The 21,006-nt window shown below is 39.1% G+C and overlaps 1 protein-coding gene across 2 annotated transcripts in view; it reads left to right on the forward strand.

Moving 5' to 3' along the window:
- tti1 (TELO2 interacting protein 1) overlaps positions 1-21,006 on the forward strand; it is a 58,917-nt gene continuing 37,911 nt past the window's right edge. The window contains exons 1-8 of one of the 2 annotated variants that reach the window (XM_079803209.1): positions 1-275; positions 2,580-4,888; positions 5,912-6,070; positions 8,037-8,185; positions 8,273-8,413; positions 10,274-10,478; positions 15,500-15,587; positions 17,662-18,013. In XM_079803209.1, the coding sequence (XP_079659335.1) occupies positions 2,596-4,888; positions 5,912-6,070; positions 8,037-8,185; positions 8,273-8,413; positions 10,274-10,478; positions 15,500-15,587; positions 17,662-17,863 (3,237 nt within the window). In that variant the 5' untranslated portion in view covers positions 1-275; positions 2,580-2,595 and the 3' untranslated portion in view covers positions 17,864-18,013. Of the gene's footprint in view, positions 276-2,579; positions 4,889-5,911; positions 6,071-8,036; positions 8,186-8,272; positions 8,414-10,273; positions 10,479-15,499; positions 15,635-17,661; positions 18,014-21,006 lie in introns of those variants that run through there. The other variant, XM_079803210.1, reaches the window with a different exon arrangement.

Here is a 21,006-nt window from a genome sequence, read left to right on the forward strand (position 1 = left end):
ACAGGCACGCGACATCATGCTGGATCACACTGGACACTGTAATCTTGTGTTGCTCTGAATAAATATAGACATAATTCTCAAGTGTTGTCTCAAAAACGGCGTTTATGAAGCCCAGCCATTGTTTGCTAGCAGGAATATAGGCTTTCCCCTCCTCTCTGTCTGGGCTGATTTGGTCATTTTCTCTTTAATGAAATGAAACAGGAGTTTAATGTCATGATTGTGAGATTGGAAGTGTATATAAGCTGACATGACTTCGCTGGACTGAACCACTTAAAGTAAGTATTGTGGGATTTTCAGGGGAGGGGCTGTAAAGAAATATTCAATGTGATTCCCCCCCCCCCCCCTCTACTTGTATTATGAAATTTGTATTTTAATTGTACTTAACATGTATAATATGCTGATTGGGCATCATTTTATTAATCATACACACAAACAAATATGATCTAGTCTACACCTTACAGGAAATGTCATGTTTTAATAGGATTCATAGTTGGTAATGGTCAAACTTTTGTCAATTTTGCCTGTTTGTTTGCATTTGGTAGATTATATGACCAAAATGTGTCTTCAAGAAATCAGTCATTGAATACTGATGGTAATTAATATCAATCAATGTTTATTTAGTATATAGAGCACATTTAAACACAACCAAGGTTGACCAAAGTGCTTTACAAAGTATGCACGAAAACAACGAGTAAAATGAAAGAACGTACTAAAATTATAGTTAAACTATGGTGAGAGTAGTAAAGCCATGGTTAATTTGTGGTTACCATGGTTTAACTATAATAACCATGTGTGTTTTTTTTGGTAACCACAAATTAAGTTATTATAGTTAAACCATGGTAACCACAAATTAACCATGGCTTTACTACTCTCACCATAGTTTAACCATGGTATTTGTGGTAAAACTGTGGTTATATAAATGGTAATCAATTAGCCAAAAAAAACCAATGGTTACTACACTTCTACTATAATAAAACCATGGTTTATTAAAGCCACGGGAAATAAATATGTCTTGAGATAAGATTTAAAGTAGTGAGTGATGGGTCATGCCTAATATAGGGAGGAAGGCTATTCCAAAGTTTGGGTCCAGCGGTAGCGAATCACTTTGTTTAAAGTATTGTAAAATCGATTAATAAAAGTCATAGTTCAGAAAGTCAGATTGTTAAATCCCCACTGAATAATGCCAACGCTGGGACACAGTGTGCGAATTTGGGCTGTCCCAGGCGAAAGTTGACCAATCGTGGCGATTTCTGTGGTCTTGGCTCCTACTATAGCCTGCGATAGTGTCAGAAATTTAGTATGATCATCTCTCAGTGTGTTGTGCTGTTACGACCAATAAAAATGCTACATGAAATGGCGTATTGATCAACACGACATGGCGCTAAAACCTAAAATGACTTACCTCAAGCATGCCAATTTGGCCTCTCTTGCCTAGCTATGACCGCGTTCATATTCTCCTCTTTCGCTTTTTTCAGCACACATAAAAACCACAATTGCCAAAGTGCGATTCATCTTGCTTTATTTGTTTACCACTAGCACATGCTGATGGTGTTTTATTCTTCTTTATACTACGGGGCCGTTGAATGCTTGAATCTGATTGGCTGATGAACGTTCTGAGGTGTGCAATTATTTTCTGGGAAACGCACAGCGAACATAGTTCCAGGCAGCTCTTGACCGCATTACAGTTCCATATCACTTCGCCAAATGATTTCAGTTATTTCAAATGTCTTTACAGCCTACAACAGCAAATAACCAAAACCCACAACGACACTGACCAATCAAATAAATATAGTAAACAATAAGATAAAAAGGACAAATTATTTCCATGTTTTATTTCCACAAAATTACGTTTAATATTGTAAGAAACGCACATTACTCTCTGCTCTCCCACTCAAACGTGCACACATACAGTGCGGAAACACTCGCACAGAAACGTGATGTCAGCGCTGCTCTGACGATTTTATCAGTAAAATAGTTTAGCAACTTAAAAGCAACATGACATTTCTCACTAGCGAGGTAACGTTAATGAAGGCGCTGCTACAGTTCCGTATCAGTTGACGCTGTTGAAAGAGACGCAGTCTCTCTCTCTCTCTCTCTAATAACTCGCTGCATTAATAACTGCTTTAGTCTGCTATCAGTGGCTCAAGCCTCCACAACTAGCTTTAAAATGACGTTTCGGAACTAGCAAAAGAGCCGTTGGATGAGACGCGGAAGAAATAGTCCTACTCACAAAAGCAATTTAAGTACAAAAACCGGAAGAATCCCTTTAAATATATCATCGGATCGATGTCTTGAGGTGTGGTAACCGTAGTATAAGCGGAATAATTGACTCCGGGCCGTTGAATTATTCGAAAAATAATGCACACCCGAGGTGTAACGGCCACTCCGCTTCGGGTGTGCATTATTTTTCTAATAATTCAATGGCCCGTCGTCAATTATTCCTTGCATACTAACTTGCGTCGTAGCCTACGACTCAATAGGTTTCATCATCGTAGAGTCTACATACATGTCGTACCCAAGTCGTACAGTTTGATTTGTAATGATTCTCTCCTGATGACTTTTATAATCTTCCTTTGCAGATCTCATACTCCATACATGGCTGAACATCAGATCAAAGACCCAAAGATTGCATTTGCATATCTCCGCCCATCATGCGTCCTCCTGACCAAAGAGCCTACATCCGCTAACGTAGAAGCTCTTCGCGGTCATCTCCGCAGTGTGAGCGATGGAGCTCTCCAACAGCTCCAGGACTATATTCTGTTCCCCCTCAGATTTGTCCTCAAAACCCCTAGCGCCAAGCGGGATGGATTCGTCCAGGTGGTCATGGAAGCCATGACGTATGTGCTGGAGAACACATGCGTACGAAGTTGGGATTCTCTGCGGGATGTTTTCTCTGAGTTGTGCCTTTGTCTTTGCTCCCCAAAAGACCCGGGAAAGCCCACCATGACCTCAGAGGAACTAAAGCTGGCCGTCCTCAGATGCCTGGACACCCTCTTGCACTCTGCCTACGGTGACATTGTTTTTAAACTCTACGAGCCAAGCATGTTGCCTGGACTTGGAGCAGCCGTGTCGCTACTTCTGGCACTCGCGGAGCATGAAAAGGCAAGGGGAGTTCAATTGGCTTCCCTTAAATGTCTCCTTTCTTTGTTTCTACAGTGCGACTGCAAGGAGGAACATGTTGAGCCAAGAAAAGACGAGAGGTATCTGCTTGGGCGTGCCCTCGCCACATTTTTGCCTGGCATTTCTCGTGCCCTGAGTCAGGCAATAAGTGGGGACATAAGACAAGGCCATGCGGTCACGGTGAAGGCCATGAGGGTTTGGTACAAATCGGTAGGTCTGGTAATGGCCGATGAGCAGCTTCCGAAGACGGACATTGACAGGGCAGCTGGTGATCTGGGGAGGGTTGAGGAGCTGGTTGTAAAGAGGACCCCATCTTGGCGCAAAACCACTTCCCAGCGCCTTGCCATGGTCTTACAAAAGATAATTTCTTGCACTTCTGCCCACCCACACTGGAGAATCAGGCTTGAGTTGGTCAATCTATCCCATCTTCTCCTTTCCCAGTGCAGCCAGTCTGTTGGTGAATGTGTTGGTCCTCTACTGGAAGCATTGGTAGGTGCCATCAACGATGAGGAGCCTGAGGTTAAGAGCAGGTGCAATACAGCATTGAATGAAGTGGCACAGAAAGGTCAAACCAATGGTGGACAGGACTTTACAGACGTTCTATCTGAAAACCTCCACAACTTGGCGTCATCCTTGCCTCGACTTATGAGAACGTCTGATGACCAACGCAAGCTCTTTGTTCTTAACGTGTTCCTTGGGTACCTCAAGATCCTGGGGCCCAAAGTGGATGCAGTACTAAGGTCAGCGATCCATCTTGAGCGCATCTCCAAAGCATTGATGCAGGTCATGGAGCTGGACGTCACGGATGTGAAAATCATCGAGGAGAGAACTCTTAAGTCTTCAACAGACCTGGGACCTGATCTGCAGCAAGTCCCTTCCCAGAGGAAATATTTCCTCTACTTCACAGACGAAAGGATATTCTCAGCGCTCGGGCAGATCTGCCGCATGTTGGGATACTACGGAAACCTCTACCTTCTTGTTGACCGCTTCATGGAATTGTACAAGGAGTCCTCGGTTTACAGAAAGCAAGCTGCTTTGGTCCTCAATGAGGTCATTGTTGGTGCTGCAGGCATTGGCGTAGAGACGGGCAATACTAAGATTGATTGTTCAGGGATAAACCAGTCTAGAACAAATCAAGAAGACTTGAAATCTTCAATCACGTCCATAATCGAGGAGTACATCAGTTTGAGCAACTGGCTTCTCCCTACAGTCTCCGAGGCCTTGGAAGGGAAACTTGAGATTACAACCTCCTTTGTGCCCAATAATCCAGAACGAAACAGTCTCCAACTGCTTCCAGCATCCAAAACCCCATCGCTCCACCAACTCAACAGCAACATCTGGCAAATCTGTCTCCAGTTGGAGGGTATTGGAGGCTTCGCCCTGGCTTTGGGCACTGATTTCCGTCTGCTTCTCATGACATCCCTATACCCAGTGCTGGAGAAGGCCGGAGATGAATCGCTCCTCGTCAGCCAATCAGCTTTCAACGCAATGTGCGACCTTTGCAAGGCTTGCGCTTACAGTTCGCCCAAGGAGATGGTCATCAAGAATTCAGACTACCTCCTCAATGACGTTTCTCTAAACCTAGCCAGACCCAGCATTCACCCTCATGCTCCGAGAGTTCTTGCGGTCATGTTCACTCACTCGGATGCTAGTCTGCTGCCTCTAGTGGCCGATGTGGTGCAGGACGTGTTAACGGCACTTGATCTCAGCTATGACCAAAGCACGCCACAGTTCTGCAGTGTGCTGCACTTACTCATGAAGGCACTTGGTAAGTCTTACTTACTAGGGCTGGGTAAAAAATATAGATTTCTCGATGGTAATCGATTCTCACTTTTACAAAACAATATCGATTCTTAAATCCCAAGAATCGATTAGTCATCCTGTTTTCAGTTAGTGAATGAAATAAACATTGTGGCACGCCTCCCATCCAATAAATCGCAATAATCTTTGTGCTTTATGACTATTGATATGAAACAAAGTCTCAGATTTCAAATTACGTCTATTTTTTTTTATGAAATTCAAAAACATAAATACAGTTTTGGTGCTGTGGCGCGAGATCGCTCAGCTCAAGAGAACCAGCAGCGCGGAGCAAACATGAGCGGATCTTCTCTTCCGCCTTAATACCAGTAACAGCGCAAAATAAACATGAAAGAGCTTCTGAAGGTGTTAAAGATACAGGACAACTTACTGAAATCTGTATCATGTCACATAGAATCACTCAATCAGTGTTTCAACCGCAGAAAGACGTCAGTAAAACGGCTTGTAAATGTCATGTAACGTCACATTTTCCTCAGAAAAACCAAATCCAGTGTCCATAAACTCGTTAGTCAGCTAGAAAAATTAACTCTAGAGAGGAGCATTTTGCTAATTATATGCACCATTACATAGGCTATTCATTGTCAATGTTCTTCAATATTTAATGCATGTATGTATGTATGTATGTATGAATAAATCTGGCAAGTTTTTATGCAGCCACCATTTAAATGTTTATATTTCAACAATCTAATTGGAGTAGAATTATGATTATGTAATTGTAAAGTTATTATAACTTTATTATTATATATATAAAAAATATCCATAGACTCACATAGTTTACAACATTAGTTCAGAAATTTGTTTTCCTTGAGAAAATTTTCCATGTATTATACCTGATACATCCAAAATAATCTATATTGAATTGAATCGAAATCGAATCGAATTGTGAAATTAGTGTCAATACCCAGGCCTATTACGTATTAGTTGCAAAATGTTTTCTTTTGAGTTTGAAAATGCCACATGTGTTTTACCACAGTGAGATGGTTTCCTGCTACTATGGGACACCAGAAGCCATCCAGCAAAGAGACCCAGAATAAAGAGTGTGTGAACTTGAGGCAGTTTCTCCTGGACTATAAGAAGCAGAAGGAGCTTGCTGAAGGCATTGGAGTACAAGAGGAAGATCCTAATGAACTAGGTTTGTAATTTTGATGTATTTATGTTTGTTCTACACCCGTAACTTAAAGTTAAAGAGTTAGTTCACCCAAATATGAAAATTATCCCATACACAATCAGAGTTATATTAAAAACTATCCTAGCACTTCCACGCCTTATAATTGGAGTGAATAGAGTCCACCGAACTCGAGTCGCGGACGGCCATTACCGGAAGCCAGTAATTATAGTTTATAAAGTTATAAAAACTCATATTTTCCTTACAAAAATGCATGGCTTCGCATCAGAAGGCCTTTATTAACGCCCTGAAGCCGTATGGATTACTCTTATGATGAATGGATGCGCTATTTTGGGCTTCAAAAAACAAGGTATTATTCACTCCCATCCCATTATAAATATTGGAAGAGCCAGGATATTTTTAAATAAAACTCTGATTGTGTTTGGCTGAAAGAAGAAAGTCATATACACCTAGCATGGCTTAAGGGTGAGTAAATAATGGGATCATTTTCATTTTTGGGTGATCTAACCCTTTAAATGTAAATGCTGTTACCTTTCTAAGCAATCATACAATACTTACCTGGATGATTAAACTGGGACTTCAGCCAAATGGAGCAGGGTTGAGGTCCATTTGAACCTAAATTGAAAAATGTCTTCGAGAAATTAGTTTACTTGTATACTTCCCAATATTTAATGAGACCTTTTGGACTTTCATTTCCCAGGATGCATTATCTGTGTTGAGTTGCTTTGAAATGCAGCTCAGTACATTTCTACTGAGTCATTCGAATTTGAATTCTACTTCAACTTCTAGTGGGATGTGGCCAATTCAATTCAAATTCACACTTTTGAACTAAAAAGTGAGATATTCTTCAATTTGGCAGAAGTTTGGTATAACCCTGATATCTAGAGACCAAAATATCGATAGAAATGTGTGAGTGAGTTTTTACTTGGACCAGTAAGCTAAGTAAGAACCAGAACATCCTATCAACCACATAGCAACATCCTTAGCAACCATCCTGAAGACCATGGCCTTGCAATATTCTGATATAGTCATGCTTTACAGTTTCTGCTTGTAATTTAATTCTTGCACAGCAGATGACAGTATTGATCCAGTAAGACCGTGTAATATAAAAATAAAGGCAGTGGCTTTTTGCACTAAGTGCAAATACCGATAGATACTATTTACGCTGTGTAAAAGTGAAAATAGCATATTTTCTTAGTGATAGATGCTATAAGTGCAAGAAACAATATATTCTATTTACACAGTAAAAATAGCAGTATTTTCTTTGCAATAGGCTAAGTCCCTACACCTACAGTGTCCTTGTTACATATGTGACATGTACTTACCATAGTAATAACAGTAAATTATGCATAATTACATGCAATTATCCCTCAACTCTATAGTCAATACATGTAGTTAATTAATATTACTCAGTACTTAACTGTGTAATTACACTGTAACAATGACACCTAAGAATAAAGTGTAACCACGCTTAATTATTAAACGCACGTTAGACATTTTATTCAAACTCGGGTTGATTTGCGTCATCTTTTTCTACTGCTGCTGTTGACAGTCCGGCTTCTGGTCTGGCTCAACCAGACGTCAGTGGGCAAACACTCAGTTATGTTCATTCTGCTGATGGTTTCCTCATAACTGCAGACCTGTAACAGAGGTAGTCACTTCCCCTAGAACAGTAAGTGCTTTACACAAGGGTACAGGTGTAATAGAGCAGAATTATCGTCACTTAAGCTGTTTTTGGCTCATCTTCAATCCTCCAAATGCCGGGACTTTCAACTCAGGGCTCAGATTTCTGGTCATTTAACCAACACCACACATGTCAGATTCCCTGAACAATCCAGTATTTCTGGACCCAGCTTTCCCACTCTCATGCTGAAGGTTTGTAGCTGATTTCAGCTGTTACTCATGATGATAGTTGATCTAGTCTAATGCACATTGAACCTTTAATTTTGATATGATCTTCTCCCGTCCACAGACATTCCTCCACCAGCGTCTGCTCCTGATGAGGACATGGAGGGTCCTGCTGAGAAAAAAGAGCTTCCTCTTCATATCCAGATTGCAAAAGACGTGATGGAACGATGCATCCACCTGCTCTCCGACCCCAACATGAGAATCCGGCTCAAGGTTGAAAATCTGTTCACGTATTACAGCTTTGGCTGGTTTCCTTTGAGAAGAGCACAAGACTAGTCAAATGTGCATGTGCATTTCCAGGTGTTGGACATCCTGGAGTTGTGTGTGTGTGTTTTATGCGAGCGAGAGGACGAGCTTCTTCCCATGGTGCACCGGTGCTGGCCGGCCCTCCTCCACCGGCTCTCCAACGATGACCCTCTCGCTGTACCGCGAGCATTCAAGGTGAGATGAAGCCTGATAGCAACACAAACATTGAGGAAACTACCACAGTATCCTAGCATTGTAAAAAGCCATGGAAAGTCATGTGTATTTCTATGGTATAAACACAATTTTGTAGTTGAATGATCTACATTAAACTTCTATTCAATGCATTCGGTCAAAGCAAGAATGAAAGTATTCATTAGTGAATCGATCTGAAACAAAATGGGTGGAAAAGTGTGGAAACCCAGTTGTTGGACGTGTTATTATCTATTCTTTTGAACTTTCCATTCATCAAAGAATCCTGAAAAAATGCATTACGGTGTTAACAAAAAATATTGAGCAGCTCTCTAACATTGATAACCAGGGCTTGACATTAACACAACACGCCAAATGTGTGTGTATTTCAGCAGTGTAACGCAGTCACTCCTAGACACTTTGGCCAGTTGAATTGTATTTATAATATATACATTTTGTCGGCACCAATAGCCTCGTGGGCAGTCTCTCTCTCTCTCTCTCTGCTTCCTGTCTACCTACTGTCCTATCATAATAAATCTTAAAAAAAAATTCTGAAATAATAAACTAAGAGCAATGTAGTGTTGTCAAAAATACTGATTGTTTGATGCATATCGATACTGAAATATCTGAAACGCTTCCAATGCTAATTTTCCCCAGAATAGACACACACACTCACTCTTTCTCTCTTGTCTCTCCGACAGCGATTGACACACACACACACACTCTTTCTCTCTTGTCTCTCCGACAGCGATTGACACACACACACACCCGCCTCCACACACTCGCTGGTTTCATTTGCTCCGGATGAATATTGTTGCTGTTACAGGGCTTGAATTTCGGCGTGGGATTGCGCGTATTGAGTAAAATTAAGCGCATTCTCGCAGATTTTGTGCTCACACCCAAAGTGCGCACACATAAAGCCGCCTCTCAGCACTAAATTTAGTTATTTTTTCGCTGCTTATTGGGCTTAACCCTCTGGCGTCACATTTATCAATAGCACGTTTTTACCACTATAGTGCATCTTGCTAAAAATCGTAGCTTCATCAGAATGGTTCGAAACTTTATAGTTGCTTAAACTCAAAAGTGACTTTATTGGTACTTGGTATATGAACACCCAAAAAATTGGGGACAGGATTTGAAAAGTCTAAGTGGTCATTAAAAAAAAATAGTCACACTCAGGACCTTCGGGTCAAAAATGACCCGCATAGGAAATGAATGGCAAATTAGTTTTTTTTGTGCATACAATCTACAAATCAGCCAGGATGCAGAAAAAAGGACTCAACAATCTCTAAAACATCAAGAGTGCAAAACAGACAAAAAAAAACTCTCGAAAACGCATGTGTAACAGTGTAATGGCTCAGTGCGTCAGCTCTTAAAGTGACAGCAACCTAATAAGATGATATTAAAAATATCTATATAGCAGTTTTCCCCCATGGTATCGATGTCAACATTTTGGCCAGTGAAAATTATAGTAACTTTGGAAAACCACTGGCCACAGTGACTGATGGGCAAAAAAATTAACGTCAAACCCTGTTGATAATAATCATAAATGTTTCTTGAACATCTAATCTCAGCATATTAGATTGATTCCTGAAGGATCATGTGACACTGAAGACTGGAGTAATGCTGAAAATTCAGCTTTGATCACAGGAATACATTACATTTTACTATATATTCTCATAGAAAACAGTTTAATAATATTTCTGTACGTTTTTACTGTATTTTCGATCAAATAAATAAATGCAACCTCTGTGAGCATAAGAGACTTCTTTGAAAAGCATAGAAAAAAATAGCGTATATTAACTGTAATAGTGTGATGGATCCAGGAGATGATGAAGTTCCTCTTTTCCTGCATCTCTGTCTCAGGTGCTGTGTGTTCTGGGCGATTCGTGTGGGGATTTCCTCAGGAAACGCGTGTCTAAGGAGGTCCTGCCCCGTCTCACCTCCTCTCTGATGAAGCAGGCGGAGATCAGCGCTCGCTCCAGGCCCATCTACACACAAACCCTGGCTTACAAACTCCAGCTCGCTGTGCTGCAGGGTCTCGGGCCTCTGTGTGTCAAGCTGGACCTGAGTAAGTCTGGAGGACAATGTGTAAATGTATTCAACAGGAGGCCTGTGACAGTCGATGCTTAAACAAAAACACATTCATTTAGTTCACGCAAAAATGTTAATTCTGTCATTATTACTCTCCTTCGTGTCGTTCCAAACCTATAAGACCTTCGTTCATCTTCGGGACACAACTTAAGATACGTTTCTTCTTCTCTACGGTCTCACGTGTTGGGGTCGACATGAGGGTGAATAATTAATGACAGAATTTACATTTTTGGGTGAACTAACCCTTTAAGGGGGGCGTTTCCCCCACTCTATATTGCAGACAGAAATGGGAGATTATTGATAATAAACATGCTGAAACAATAAAAACATGTAAATTAAGATTATGCTGCCCAATTAAAATGAAAGATGAATGCGCATAGGAAAGATAACGCAGCCTCTGTTGTTGTTGATTTTTTGCGGACGTCTACCGTAAATTGAGTTTGGGCCACAAAAGCGCGCATGCGCAGTAACATTTGTTGTCGTTGAAAGCATCTGTACAAATGAGATATCACGCTATGATACAGCGACACTAGGGCTGTGCTCAGAATATCGATACATCGTCATGAACTCCTGATGATGCGCATATCAATACAGCAGCTGCCGGATTGACACTAGGGATGCCACAATTCTCAATATAATATTGAACCGTTTGGTACGGCATTCACGGATCAATACGCGCTTGTGAATTGCGGTTTTGCAAATTTAATGAATTATTTTTCTATAAATTCTATCATGTGCCTCCATCCCAATACTGAACAACGCGACATACATTCACATCACACGTTAGTGGTGGAGTTATACTCACAGAACACTAGAGTTATTCACAATCAAGAAAGTTCATTATTTGCATGCGTTTTAAAGCCTTGCCGGCTCATTCGCGTGCACGGTTTTAACATAAAACACCTGTCCAACACGTGATTACTGAACTTAGTAGTCGTCTTAATGCGCTAATACTGTCAAATACACACAAGGTTAACATAAACACAGTCATTTATGTCTAAAGTGAAAGTACAATCGCGTGTGTCTGTATATTAGATGCGTGCAGGTCTTAAACTGACAGCAGCGCAGCCTATAGTGAACACGCTGACCTTAAAGGGACAGTTCACCTATAAAATAATGTCATGATTTACTCACTCTAATATTGTTCCAAACCTGTATTCATTTCTCATTTTTGAGTGAAATATCCCTTTAATGTTAATACAACAACAAAAGACAAAGAGAAAATCACTCTCTGCTCTTGACTGAAAAACTAATACAGCAGCTTTAATAAGAATCAGTGTAGATTTTATAGTGAAGTCTATGTAGTGTTTTATTTTTACATTTATTCATTCAATTTCATATTTAAATGCTGCTGTACTGCTCTGAGCTGCCAGTGTAAATCTTTATATTTATTTTATATTATACAATACGCTAGGAATGTGTACAAGGGTTTTTTTTTTAAAGTAAAGTTTTAAGTTTAAGTAAGGTTTTTCAATTCTTTTAAGTAAAAAAAAGAAAGAGTATTGCAATAAAAAATAGTCTTTTTTTCTCTTTAACCTCTTGCTGTTCCTGTCGCCTAAGAATAGAATAACAAAAAACTGATGTGACAAGCCATCAGAACCGAACCGAACTGAAAACCGTGGTTAAAAACCGAGGTGTGTATTGAACCGTGGACGAACTGTACTGTTGCATCCCTAATTGATACGGTGTGCTTTTGAACGTAATTAACGTGACGCGAGCAGCAGCGCAAGACATTCACAATGGAGAAGATGTTATATTATGAAATTCAAAAACATAAATACCGTTTTGGCGCTGTGGTGTGAGATGGCTTTGGAAGCAGAAGCAGCCGCGAGCAGCGCACCTGAACAGATCTTCTCTTCCACCTTAATACCAGTTACAGCACGAAATCAACATGAATGAACATCTGAACGTGTGTTAAAAGATAGAGTACAACTTACCGAAATCCCTCACACGGAATCACTCGATCAGCGTTTCAAACACGGAAAGGCGTCAGTAAAACAGCTTGTAAACAATGTCATGTAACGTCACATTTACCTCAGGAAAAAACACAGTGTCCATAAACTCATTAATCAGCTGAAAGATTGACTCTAGAGAGGAGCATTTTGATAAAAATTTGCACCATATTCATTTTAATATCAATATTTAATGTATGTTTGAATTAACCTGGCAAGTTTTTATGACAGCCACCATTTAAATGTTTATATTTAAAAAAATATGTATATGATTATGTAATTTGTAAAGGTAATATTATAACTTTATTATTATAAAAAAACATGTAATTTAAGTGTTTGTACAAATCCATTCATTTTTACCTTTTAATATTATAGTACAACTGACTCCTATAGTTTACAGCATTAGTTAAGAGATTTGTTTTCCCAAATTTGTTTTAGATTTATCGCAAGATTTGTTTTACATTCCAAAATTTGCCATGTATTGTACCTGATATATATCCAAAATAATCAATATTGAACCAAGCCTTTCCAAAGTTTTTTTGTGACAATTTATTTATTTCATTTAACTCATTGTTTTTTTTTAATGACAAAAACAAAATAGTTTTTCAGTTATCACAACTGTTCTAACACTGGTTATTCAATAAACAGATATTACTGTTACTAAACTCTGCTCAAAAGAAATTTAATTCCAAATTGATCCATATTGTGATGCTTATCGTACCGTGGCATTGTTGGTGATACACAGCCCTAGTGCACACACTAATATCACACATTTAAATTCTGTGTCGTCTAACATTAGTGAGCCACTAGATGGCAGACTCGCATCTGCAGTGAACATGTCGGTGTCAATCTCAGCGTGTTTCTGTTGATCTCACGTCACAGCTCCATCTGAGAACCCCAGAGCTCTGCTCCGACACACACATTCCTCTGGAGAACCGTCTTCTGTATCATCTCTGAGGGTTTTCTGATGTAATGCAGGGGTGACAGGAAAAACTCATGTTGCAGACATTGCTGCGGCATGCATGGAAAAAGTGCTCAATATCAGTCTCAAGTTTAAATAGATCTGCAAGCAGCCATTAACGGGGCCAAGCGCAACAGAAGCAAACAAGGAAGATAGCAGCAGACCAACTGAAAAAATGAGTGAAGACATTTGAAGCAAAAACGTTAAAACACCACATTAAAACATTGAGTTGTATAGTGCCAATGTCATGTTTTGTTCTATTATAGCGCCACCAAGAGGCACAATCCTACAATTTTTTTATGTGTCATTGGAGTGAGCCCATACATGTGTGTCAATTTTGGTGAAAATATCTCATTTCGTTTTGGAGTTATAGACATTTATATGAAAAAACATGTAAAGATTTACTGACACCTGACTTTGATTGGATTTTACTCCCCCTTACTATCAATATTTTGACATTTGGGATAAAACATTTAGTTATCGACCTATGTTTCCGATTTTCTGGCACTGGTTTGGTCTCGATCGGACTAGCGGTTTCGAAGATATCAGCTAACGTTTTATAAGCGCTAAAATACAACGCTGCACAAACCATACACCGAAACCTGGCAAGTCTGGTATCATTGGACTCGGCGAGGATTCAGGAGACTAGAAAAGTTACTCCCATGAAAATAAGTCAACAACACCCAAAGTTATAGGCGTTTGGGGAAAAAAATATATCCACTAGGTGGCGCTGTTTCAAAACTTGTCAGGCTACTTCAGGTTCTCGTGCTGATGACCCAAACCGAGTTTCGTAACAATCTGTTCATGCGTTCATAAAATACAGCATTTTAGTACATAATTCAAAATGGCCGACAGTCAAAATGGCCGATATGGTAAAATTGGATATCAGACGACTCGGCATGCCGTCCTGAATCTAACAAGAAATTATTTTTGGACAAACAGTTCAGAAGTTATAAGCAAAAATAGCCATTTTTCGTATCTCCGGACCAGTAGGTGGCGCTGCGCCAAGTTTGGTTTGAATACAATAAAGCGTTGCAGAGATATTGCCTTAAGTGTGTTTTTGCAAGCGTTACGCAAAATTTGTTTGTGTGTTAATCGAAAACGATTTGACGAATCAACTTGAATTCCGTGGTTTTTTTTGTCAACACTGTCTGAAGATGATCTGGTTAAATTTTCGTGTAAATCGGACCAACGGCCTAGGAGGAGTTCGAAAAAGTTGCGTTTCAGTTAATTAAAAAAGGCGGGAACATTTTCATGACGGAAATGACGTCATAGGGTGCGATCGAATCGGCTTGAGCCAAGGAATCGAAGGATTTTGTTTCTAGCTCGTAGGGTTCAAAAGTTATTAGCAAAAATATGAGTCAAGCTTTGGACAGGTGGTGGCGCTAGAGAGATTGAGTTAGAGACTCCAAAATGGGCGTAATAAGAATAATAGAATAATAATAAGATATCTAATAATAATAATAATAAGAGAAATCTAACGGTTTCAACACATTCGGTGCTTGGCCCCTAATTAGTGCATCTGTGATGGTGACGTATGAGGGATTTACCGGACCAGAACCCAATGAACGCTGAACTGTGTGTGTGTGTGTGTGTGTGTGTGTGGAGGGAATACTGAATACTGAAAGAGTTACCATGGTTATGAGAGACACCTGAGAGACAGACGGACGGACGAGAGGTCATGCTGTTTATTTCCCAGCTGGCTGTACTGCTCTCTCTCTCTCTCTCTCTCTCTCTCATCATATTCCCTCTTTATTATTCTCCCTCCATCCTTCATTCCTCTCTGTCTCTGGTCTCGCCGTCCCTCTGCATTCACCTCCATTTTTCTAGAGTAATGAGGCTCTACATCACGCTGCTTAATTAATTAATTAGGATAATGCTGCCATGGAGACTATTAGAATATATTAGCACATCTGTGGCCATTATGACGCATTTCTGCTGAGTTTGAGCCACCGGAGACCTGCATTAAGCTTTGTGGATATAGAGAATCAATATGGATGTGAACACTAACGAATGTCTTGAACATTTATAGCTGATGTTCTGGGTTTGAGGGCTGTAATCTTTCTTCTGAACGTGTGTTTGCAGTGGAGGCGGATCTGGATCAGGTGTGTGAGGCGTGTCTCCCGTACCTGAGCTGCCGACAGCCAATCAAACTGCAGGAGGCGTGTCTCAGGTGAGGCCCGACCCATCGCAAAACTCTACATTTTCCGTTTTTAAAAGGTCGTCTTCCTTTATTAAAGTGGGTTTGATCATTTTGAATCATACGTTTTTAAGTAAAACGATTTGAGTATTAATATAAATTTTTTTGTCATATAGATTAATTTCTGCTGTCAATAAATCAATCTATTGAGTAATATTCGGGCATATTGAGATTAGACTGATATATCAGATGATTCTGAAATTATCAGCATCGGGGGGGATGGGGTGGGGCGTTAATCGGCCTGACAGTACATAAAATATTACCAATAATTGTAATTTAATATAATGTTAATTATATAAAATGGTATACACACTAGGGATGCCACAATTCTCAGTATAATATTGAACCGTTCGGTACGGCATTCACGGTTCAATACACGCTTGTGAATTGCGTTTTTTTCGGTTTCGCATTTAATTAATTATTTTTCTACAAATTCTATCATTTGCCTCCATCCCAATACTGAACAACGACATACATTCACATCACACGTCAGTGGTGGAGTTATACTCACAGAACACTAGAGTTATTCACAATCACGGAAGTTCATTATTTGCATGCGTTTTAAAGCCTCGCCGGTTCATTCGCGTGCGCGGTTTTAACATGAGCTTTTCAGAGCGCGCGCACTAAACGCTTGTCAAACACGTGATTACTGAACTTAGTAGTCGTCTTACTGCGCTAATACTGTCAGATACACACAAGATTAACAAACACAGTCGGTTATCTCTAAAGTGAAAGTACAATCGCGTGTGTCTGTATATTAGATGTGTGCAGGTCTTAAACTGACAGCAGCGCAGCCTATAGTGAACACGCTGACCTTAAAGGGACAGTTCACCTCTAAAATAATGTCATGATTTACTCACTCTAATATTGTTCCAAACCTGTGTTCATTTCTCATTTTTGAGTGAACTATCCCTTTAATGTTAATACAACAACAAAAGACAAAGAGAAAATCACTCTCTGCTCTTGACTGAAGAACTAATACAGTAGCTTTAATAAGAATCAGTGTAGATTTTATAGTGAAGTCTATGTAGTGTTTTATTTTTACATTCATTCATTCAATTTCATACTTAAATGCTGCTGTACTGCTCTGAGCTGCCAGTGTAAATCTTTATATTTATTTTATATTATACAATACGCTAGGAATGTGTACAAGGGTTTTAAGTAAAGTTTTAAGTTTAAGTAAGGTTTTTAAATTATTTTAAGTAAAATAAAGAAAGAGTATTGCAATAAAAAAGTATTTTTTCTCTTTAACCTCTTGCGGTTCCTTTCGCCTAAGAATAGAATAACAAAAAACTGATGCGACAAGCCATCAGAACCGAACCGAGAACCGTGGGTAAAAACTGAGGTATATGAACCGTGGACTAACTGTAGTGTTGCATCCCTAATACACACATTTATATATATATATAATTTTTTTTTTTTTTTATTGTATTCATAATTTATGGATATATGATGAATATAATTTGTTAAAAATGTTAAGTGAATTTTCAATATATACAGTATATATAATTAAAAATATTACAATTAACTATGATGAATACAATTTGTAAAAAATTATAAGTGAATATTTTTTTTTTAAAATAAATAATATATACACCGATCAGGCATAACATTATGACAGGTGAAGTGAATAACACTGATGATCTCTTCATTAGTGGGTGGGATATATTAGGCAGCAAGTGAACATTTTGTCCTCAGAGTTGATGTGTTAGAAGCAGGAGAAATGGGCAAGCGTAAGGATTTGAGTGAGTTTGACAAGAGCCAGATTGTGACGGGTCAGAGCATCTCCAGAACTGCAGCTCTTGTGGGCTGTTCCCAGTCTACAGTGGCCAGGCTCTATCAGAAGTGGAGGACCAGTGGAGAACCAGTGGAGAACCAGTGGAGAACCAGTGGAGAACCGGTCAAACAGCCGATCAAACAGACGAGCTACTGGAGCTCAAACTGCTCAAGAAGTTAATGCTGGTTCTGATAGAAAGATGACATTTTTGGGTCCACTTGTAGCTTGTTGATCTAATAGTTGGCTTTATCATCATGTTTTTGTCCGCAGTGTTTTCCGGTCCCTGATGGAGCTGGATGGCGATATGTGCTGGTTCACTCTGAATGAGCTCTTCTGTCCAGTAGCGTACGAGCCGCCCCATCCACAGCTGCTGCCCGTCACACTGAGTGGATCAGACAAGCCGAGAAACCAATTCACAGACAACGTCCTCAAATTACTGCAGGAGTTTGATTCCCCGCAAGCGGACAGATGAGCCTCCGGTGGGTTAGATGCGGAATAACAAGGGTTTCATACATCTGAGCGCTAACGAATGATTCCTGTTTCGACTACACGAATGGCTGGGAGAGCGTTTGGACAAGGCTGACTTTGTATGTATAGTATGTAGACAATAAAAGAAACTGTTAAAGAAAAGACGTGTGTTGATACCAGTGATAATTTCGTTGATTAATAATTTTCGTCAACAACCTTTTTTCACTGACGAAAACGAGACGGTAACTAAATGAAAACCAGTGTTGAATGACAAAAACTATGACTAAACTATGTCATTTTCGTCAACAAATAAAAACGAGACGAAAATGTTAGGGAGGGATTAGGGAAGAGATCCAGTCAGAACTGATGTCCTGTGTAACACATTTGATCTGAACTGATCTAACCGCTGGAAAACACGCGCTGTTGCGCTTCTGAACTAATGCTGATGAGTAATGACAACTTACTTTACGATGTTTATATAGTAATATGTTTAGACAGTTGTAACAATGCATATTTTATCTCCTCATCTGAACTTGAAGCATTCTGCAACAGAGTAGACATTTCAAAATAAGAGTCAATGTGTGTTTTCGAGCTTGTTTATAATTAAAAGTCACGCATTATATATTTTTGCTTACACAATAAACTGTATTTAATTTCATTCCCATTTAATTCATAGTCAAGAGGAAAGACCAGTATTTGACACATATTCAATAAAGTATCAGGGTTATAATAGTTCACTAAAACTAGGCATGCACCGGTTGACCGGTTTTCTTTGTATTTTTCTGCCGATTTATCCGGAAGTGCGCCTGCGTGCACATACGCCTATATCGCAATTCGCAATCATTAGCGAACATGTCGCTTGTGTGTTACAAACGGAAACTGGAGAACTGAGGGAAGAGACGAGATGCTGAAGGGAATGAAGAGCCGCTTTCCTGCGCGAGCTGAAGTTGCGCGAGCTGAACTTGCGCGAGCTGAACTTGCGCGAGCTGAACTTGCGCGAGCTGAACTTGCGCGAGCTAGATAGTGAGCGTTTGTTGGATCGGATGAGAACGAAACAAACTAACTTGTGACAAAGCCGAAATACTTCTTTTTGTAGCCTAAAGAAGAACATGCTGCACTTTAGAAATGAAATACTATCAGTTCTGTTGCCTATAGGATGATCATTTTTATTTTACCTTAAAATGACATTGACTTAATTTGATTTAAAAAGCACCTGCTGTAGCATCTTAGTTTTTTTCGTTGCACTAAACATTATTTGATTTAACATTTTGGAACAATTATATACTTTGGTTTTATTTAATTTCACTGGTAAAGACTTTTTTTCTTTACACTGAATTTAAAACCAAATGCTGATTTAAGGAACATCTTTGTTTGGATTGCAGAATATGCAGATGTTGCCTTTAATTTCACCTTTCAGCCTTTTCATTTCCAATTAAATTTCCTGTTAATTTCAGATTGAGGACTTGTTTTCATTAGCCAAAAGCCAATTTAGCCTGTTAAATACCAAATAAACATCTTGTTCATGTATACTTTCATTCTTTTATTGTGTAAAAATAAAAAAAATAAAAAAGTTTTCTTGAAAAAAATCGGTATCGGAATGGGCTATGTAAAATCATGATCGGTGCATCACTAACTAAAACCATTAAAAAAAAATCTTCATTACTTGAAATTAAATAAATGTTAACTGAAATTGAAAAATAAATAAAATTTATTTGAAGCTTAAGCTTAACCTGATATGGCCTATTAACTAAAACAGAAATACAAAGTTATAAAAACTATATAGATGTTTTTAAAAAACAAACAAAAAAGTGAATTGAGCTCTTTCGTGTATTTTTAATGTCAAAAACAAAATGTCAAAATGTCAGTTCAAGTGACAGTCGGTTATGTAATGCTTAAATGCTCAATTTATTACAATTGAACTAAACTCGTTACTAAATTTACTGTAGATTAAAATCTTATGATATTTAGTCGACTAAAACTAGACTAAAACTAAATGGCATTTTAGTCAAAAGACTATGACTAAAACTAAATCAAAATGTGCTGTCCTAAAGACCACTGGTTGATATGGGATATTGCACAGGTTCTGGTCTACTTCGGGAGGGTTAGTTGTGACCTGTTGGTTCCGTCTCGTGTGGTCGCGGGTTCTTCTGTGACAGTGTAATAGATGTGCCGCCCGTGAGAGCCGCATTAAAGCTGCCTCATATGCTTTGTGTTAGCGGCTGCCGCGTTATCTGTACTGTACTTTGCTATTTATCTCCTGCCAGGGCTGACAGAGGCGCTATTATTCACCGGGCCGAGCGAGCGCCGGGGCGAGCGGCTAACGTACGGCATACGGGGCTAATGCAATTTCCTCCCGGCCGCTTCTGATAAGTGCGAGAGCATCATTATAGAGTCAAACCGCTTGACATGAGCTTTGTTTGAAGGATTCATCGCCGTTAAAGACGACAAAGCAAATTGAAGAGACGACGTTATGAAGAATTGAGGTGATTTTTGAGGTTAAGTAGGTGGAAAAGCTCTTTGTTGGAGCAAAAGTTAGAGGCCACAAAGGTTTTTTTTTATGTATCATTATATCTACCATTTTACCGCTACCTTTTGGAGCTTTTTATAATATAATCAGAGGTGGACAGAGTACACAGCTTCATAACTTGAGTAAAAGTACAGATACCCCTTGCTAAATTTTACTCAAGTACAAGTAAAAGTACTACAGTCAGATGTCTACTTAAGCGTCTACTTGTTTTTAAAAGTACTTGAGTATCAAGAGTACATTTTCTAAATATTACATTACTACTGCCACAGTGCTCACATTTATGTACAGAAACGTCCTACATGGAGTTATGAAAAATGTTAATATCTTGGAGAATGTAAAAGGAATTGAAAGTAAAATCAAATCAACTATCTTTTTACCATGTTGCTTTATTTAACATTTCTCACTTGCCCACAAGGCAATATAGCCCACGACTGAACTAATTAGGCTTTTACATTTTTTGTATGGTAAAAAAGAAGTTTCGTACTCAAGCTCAAACTAGAAAAGATACATTGTACACTCACCTAAAGGATTATTAGGAACACCTGTTCAATTTCTCATTAATGCAATTATCTAATCAACCAATCACATGGCAGTGTCTTCAATGCATTTAGGGGTGTGGT

This window comes from Gobio gobio, assembly GCF_949357685.1.
Source record: "Gobio gobio genome assembly, chromosome: 21".
NCBI lineage: Eukaryota > Metazoa > Chordata > Actinopteri > Cypriniformes > Gobionidae > Gobio > Gobio gobio.